Here is a 6,310-nt window from a genome sequence, read left to right as displayed (position 1 = left end):
TGATGGTCAGTCATTGTGAAGCTTTCCCATTGAGATGCAGGTGTGAAAACATCCTATAGCTGTTACTATCAAATGGAGCTTGAGTTAGGCAAATGTATTTTAGATGAAAGTTATAAAACTTTGAGTCACATTTCTTCTCCTGTCTAAAGTGTGCCTGAGGAGTGTACCTTTTTTTTTAAGTAATAAAATATTTATATTCTAATTGTTTTCATCATATGATTTTTCTGACTCTAAACTCCTGGCTATAACTTAAGTAGACCAAGGTAAACTACCGATATTTTCCAATATGGGCACTGTGCCCTTCCCATAGCGGGCAAGAATTAACATGCTGGATAGGCAGCCGTCGGGCAATAGACTGCAAACTCCCATTTAAGTTCTTGGTTCTGGTCTGCTTCTTGTAACAAAGAACAACTGTTATGAAATAGATATCAAAAGAACACAGGACACAACTGTCTTGGTTGTAGAATCAGTAGCAAAATCATTTAAAGTGATTGAACTTGAGACAGAACAATGTAGCAAGCAAAAAAAAAAAAAAAAGGTAACACAATGAAAGTTTTCAAGCCAACACAGGCGATATAAAAGTTTGAAGTACAAATTTGTATTTGTATTGCTCTTTGGAATTAGCTTTGAATAAAACATATGCCAGATACTAGGTGTTTTTCATCACAAATTACCATTCTGATAGTACTGATTTACTATCCTTTTTGTTTTTAGGAAAAATGGAAGCCTTATTTGGTAGTCAAAGACTTTCCACTTGATAATATGTCCAGTGGGGGTTTGGGATAATAACCAGCCATTTTTGAGTCATCAGAAGAGAATCTGGTAAATTTGTAGTCCAAGGGTAAATCTGAAAGAAAACACATAGACACACACAATGGGATTAGTTTTTTAGACCTTGAAATAACATCTATTAATATTAAGAAACAAAAAAAATGTGTGCATCCCTGATATTAAAACTGCTTTTCTCAGTAATGGATATTTTTTAGGAAATCTAACAGAATGGAAACATTTATAGGAACCATCTTCAATTTCTATTGTGTTGGATGATGGCTGACATTTATAGAGTGCGTTAAGGTTTTTTTTTGGTTGTTTAGTCATGTTGGATTCTTGGTGACCTCATTTGGCAAAGATGCTGGAGTGGTTTGACATTTCCTTCTCCAGCTCATTTTATGGATGAGAAAACTGAGGCTCAACAGGGTGGAGTGACTTGCCCAGGGCCACACAATGTAGTGTTTGAGATGGCTTATAAACTCTGGCCCTCCTGACTCCAGTCCTGGTACATCTTTCCCTGTGCCATTTAGGCCCAGGTACTGGAGCATAGGGATGGTGCCCTGTCTGGGCCCAATTCAAATGGAGACTTAACAAGTCTGTTTCATGGATGATGGAGGCACCTTCTCCACATGGGTGCCCAAGAACCCAGGGACTTAGCACTTGGGGAGGAATAGAGTGGCTAAGGCTAAGAATGGACCATTGGCACTAAGCCCTCTCCTCTCCCATTCCCTTCCATCTACTCTATTTCAATACTTTGAGGAAATGAGAAAAAAAATGCTTCCTATTAAACTTGAGAACTTAGTCCAGTCTCTTTCACCTTAGTTGTACCTTGTTACCTTACATGCCCGGAATGTCTCTGCATTCTATCCTTGCTCAGGTTCCTGGCTAACACTTCATTTATTAGTGTTGCCCAAATGCTGTCAATGACTCCTTTATTCCCCTATTCTCTCTCATAGTCTGCCATGGCCCCAGATCCCACCATGCCAACACGACACCACCCAAGAGACGGGGACCCATAGCTCAGAGAAGGTCCACAGAGGGAAGGAGGAATGGCAAAAATTTTTGCCAATTAAGTTAGACTACTTTGAATCTGGGACAAAGGAACAGAGCAAGCCCAGCAGTAAGTCAGTTGTCAACATTCCATTGTCAGCCAAGATTCAATCGGTGTGATGAAGGGCTAAAACAATTCTTGGAAGAATGTGTGTGTGTGTGTGTGTCTGTATTCTAGCCTTAAGAAATTCTATATCCACAACAGGCAACCTTAGGAGACAGAGATATGTATTCTGTTTTGTTCTGAGCACAAAAGAGAGCCTGACAGACAGGCAGGATTCTAATCTGTCCATGGGCCGGATTAAATGACTTCTTGAAAATTCTGCCTGCTTTTCCTAAACCTAAATCATCCAGAAGGAAGCCACCATGAGGCAGAAAATAACTGCATCTTTAGTAAATAAATGAAAAAAAAAAAAGATGGACCTACATACAAGTAAAACCTCATCTTCAGAATGGTCGACAAAGGATAATTTGGGCAGTCTTGTGCAGTGGAAAGAGCATTGGCGTGGATCTGAGAGCTGGCCCTGCTCCTTGCTGCCCACATGGCTCTTAGTAAGTTGCCGTACCTCCTAAGTCCCATTCGCCCCCTCTTTAAACAAGGGCCTAGATGGATGACTTCACCAATCCCTTTCCCAGCTTTAAGTCTCATTGATCTACAAGTCGCACAATTTAGGCAATGGATCTACATCCATTCTAAAGGAAATTTAACAGATTCTAAAGGAAAGAGCAATGGCTTTGAAGTCAGTGGACTTGGGTTAAAATCCTGGCCCTGTCACCATTTTGACCCTGGCAATTCATTTGGTGTCTCCGGACCTCAGCTTCCTCATCTGTAAATGATGGAGTCAGACTAGATTGGCTGTCAAAACAACCCTCAAGTCTTGCAGAACCAAATTAAATTGTAATTGGAAAATATTTAACAAAATAAATAACAATAAAATAGAACAAAGATAATACAAATAGGTGATTTTCCAAATCGATCCCTATGGAGTTGCTCCTGTTTCTCTATTTGAGATTGACACCACTGGACTTGACTTCCATGGTCCTTTCTACCTTCAAATCTATGGTCTCATGAAACCCAAAGCACAGGGACCTACAGATAAAGTAAAGTAAGGATTTTAGCAACAAAAAAACAAGTAAGGCCTTGCTGGGTCTGTGTAAAAACAACTTTGTTTTTTAAACGACTGAAGGGCAAGAGTCAATTTAGCACTTAATGAAAATTACACTGATATATGAGGAAGGAGAAGAAAATCTTTCTGTAATTCAGCAGAGAAAAGAGAGCATAAAATATAACAAGTAAGGAAAACACATTGGGGCAGCTGGGTGGCTCAGTGGATGCAGTCAGGAACACTCATCTTCCTGAGTTTAAATTGAGCTGCAGATCCTTCCTCGCTATGTGACCCTGGGCAAGTCATTTAACTTTGTTTGCCTCGCTTTCTTCATTTTAAAAATGAGCTAGAAAAAGAAATGGCAAACCATTCCAGTATCTTTGCCAAGGAAACTGCAAACAACTGGACAAAAAAAAAAAAAGGGAAAACATTAGTATATATCAAAGGCTTACATTGCTCCATAAGCCATGCATTCAGAGTGTATCTAAATCTTAAGAAAACCAGAGCCCAAACTAAACTCAAATAAAAGCTACTTATTGTAACTAGGTGAAAAGAGAAAAACATTGCCTTGTGTCTGTCTTAGAACAACAGAGTTCATGCAGCCACCTATCACTTCAAGGCTTGCGGAGCCCTTTCCTCACTACAATCCTGTGTCATATGTACAAGGATTACTTTCTCTATTTTGCAGGTGAGAAAAGGGAGATTATAAATGGCTTTGCCAGGGTCACAAAGATAGTAGCATCAGATCTGGGGCAGAGAGGTTTTTTGGCATCCAGACCACTACTGTTTCTCCTGTACCTGCCTCATTTTCACAAGGAAATCCCAACCCTATGACTGTCCAGAAGGGTTAAGCACCAGAGATAAGCCTTCTATAGCATCTAACCTCTAGCCCAGTGGTTCCCAAACTTTTTTTTGGCCTACTGCCCCCTTTCCAGAAAAAATATTACTTAGCCCCTGGAAATTAATTTTTTTAAAATTTTAATAGCATTTAATAGGAAAGATAAATGCCCCTGTGGCCATCACCGCCCCTCTGGATCGCTGCAGCACCCACCAGGGGGCAGTGGCACCCACTTTGGGAATCACTGATCTAGAGCATGGAATGCATCTCAGATCTTACTCTGCTCTTCTTGAAGTGAGAGGGGGCTAGGAAGGAAGGTCCATCCTCTGCCTCAAGATTCAGGCAAATCCCACCGGGTTGGTGAGTAGAATTCTGAGCTATGGGAATGGATTTGTAGTTGGAGGAGCTGACTTTGAGTAGCATTTCCCTCTCAGGGTCATTGTAAATGAGCAATAGTTATGTGTACAAAGCAGAGGCTTATTAAATGCTTGTTTCCTTCTTGGAGGCTTCTTAGGGTAGGCCTGAAGGGGATGATGGGGCCTCCGGCAGTGATTGGAATAGGAGGACCAGAATTAGTTGTGGTAACCAAAGGTTTCACAGAGAGCAAAGAGCTCAAAAAATAAAAAAAAAAATTAGGAGAAAGATTAGGAAACTGGGATTTGAAAGAAGCAGGATCTGATCTTATCCTGATGCAGAATCCAACCCATCAATAGGCCCATTTTTTGTAAAACTTGCCCAGATCCTCTCTAAATCCTCACTCTCTTGCCTAGGAATGACCTCACCATCGGGACTTCACAAGGAACTCCACTTTAAGGCACTATTTGTACAGCACCAACACTCGGCCCTGTCTCAGCCCTTTCTCTAAGTGGCATAAAGGGAAGGACCAGGTCTCATCACTCGATCAGCCAATTAATAAGCATCTATTAAGTGCCTTCCATATACCTGGTCCTGGACCGAGGACACACACACAAAACCAAAACCATGCCTCCCCTCCAGGAGACGACAGCCAGGGACGGAGGCCGGCCGTTCACAGCATCCACCCTCAGGGAATCCTCGGGTCTCTGCCCACCTCGGCGTCTCCCCAGTCCCTGCCATGTTTGCCCATGGAACGTGCAGAAGAACTATTGAATGAATGGGATTTGGACTTCCTATCACAGAGATAATGCCATGCTATGCGGTCTGAAAAGGGAGTCACCTTTTTTCCTTTTTCCTGCTTCTTTTTGCCTTTTAGAAGGATGGGATTGTGAGAAATAGCACTTCCAAAATGACTGCAGGTAAACCAGCCACAGATGTCTATCATCTCTAAGCTGATTTAGGACAAGGGTCCCCTGCATGGGCTTTAGAGAGCTTCGCTGCCAGCTGCTCCGGGTGATTTAAGTCAGTGGTCTCAAACTCAAATCTAAACAGGGGCTGCTAAAACCCATGCAAGGAAATCTGGGAGTTATGTATTGACTTAGAAAACCACATGTTAACATCATCTATGTTTTATTGTATATTTCTTTATTTTGTTAAATATTTCCGAATTAGATTGGTCGTGTCTACCCTTCGTAGTTGTATAGAAATAACTGATTTAATAATTGCACTCAAGTGCTAAGGAGAGGAAATTAGTAAACAATTCACTTCATTTTTTTTGACTCTTAATCTATGGTTAAAAAGGCATGATATTAATAATAATACGCAGTAATAAACCTTTATATAGTGCCTATTCTGCTCCAGCCACTATGCTAAGTATTTTACAAAAATGACCTCATTGGATCCTCTCAACAACCCTGGGAGGTCAGTGCTATTATTATCTCCATTTTATAGATGAGAAAACTGAAACAAACAGAAGTGAAATGACTTGCCCAAGGCCACACAGCTGGTCACTGTATAAGGCTGGATTTGAATTTCTGACAAGACAGTTCCTGACTTCAGGCTCAGCATTCTATCCACTTCAGCATCTAGCTGTTCCTTCTTGTACCTGGTGCCAGACATTGAAGTTTCTGACTACTCTCTCTTAACATGGAGTCTGTGGTTAGGAGCTTTCCTGTCGCTGGACCACTAGAGAAAAAGGCTCCAGTAAAGAGCTCCAAGGACAATACTTCCCAAAGGTCACCAAGACTCTCCTCCTGGCTGAGCTAAGCCAAATGGAATTCCTGGTTGGATGCTCTGTTTCTACCGCAATGAGCTTGGTTGAAGGGAATCACAACCTTAGCCAGGGCAGAAAGAGAAGACCTTTAAGACGCTGGCTAGTGCCAAGGCTACCACAAAGCCAATCCCTTCAGAGTCACCAGAGACGCCTGCAAGAGGCCACCCCAGCTGCGGGGGCAGACAGATGCCACTGGAGTCACCAGAGGAGTGGTGTTCCATCTATAAGGATAGAGATGAAAAATTCCTGACACCAGGGAAGGCTTAGTGTGGGACAATAGGGGTAGCATAATCCTTAGCCACAGATTATACTGCCCCTTTTCTTTAAACACAATCTTTGGTGATATGTTTATGGCCTGTCTAGATTTTTTTAGATTTTCTAGGTGTGTATATGTGCAGGGGTGATTAGAGGTAGTCT

General features: G+C 41.7%; 1 protein-coding gene across 1 annotated transcript in view; it reads right to left on the bottom strand.

The window, feature by feature from the left end:
* Positions 1–358: 358 nt before the first annotated feature.
* NT5DC1 (5'-nucleotidase domain containing 1) overlaps positions 359–6,310 on the bottom strand; it is a 246,551-nt gene continuing 240,599 nt past the window's right edge. Inside the window, exon 13 of the mRNA XM_044676784.1 lies at positions 359–847. Within this exon, the coding sequence (XP_044532719.1) occupies positions 729–847 (119 nt within the window). The 3' untranslated portion in view covers positions 359–728. The remainder of the gene's footprint in view (positions 848–6,310) is intronic.

This window comes from Gracilinanus agilis, chromosome 4, assembly GCF_016433145.1.
Source record: "Gracilinanus agilis isolate LMUSP501 chromosome 4, AgileGrace, whole genome shotgun sequence".
Lineage (NCBI taxonomy): Eukaryota > Metazoa > Chordata > Mammalia > Didelphimorphia > Didelphidae > Gracilinanus > Gracilinanus agilis.
This window is presented reverse-complemented; position numbering and strand designations above follow the sequence as displayed.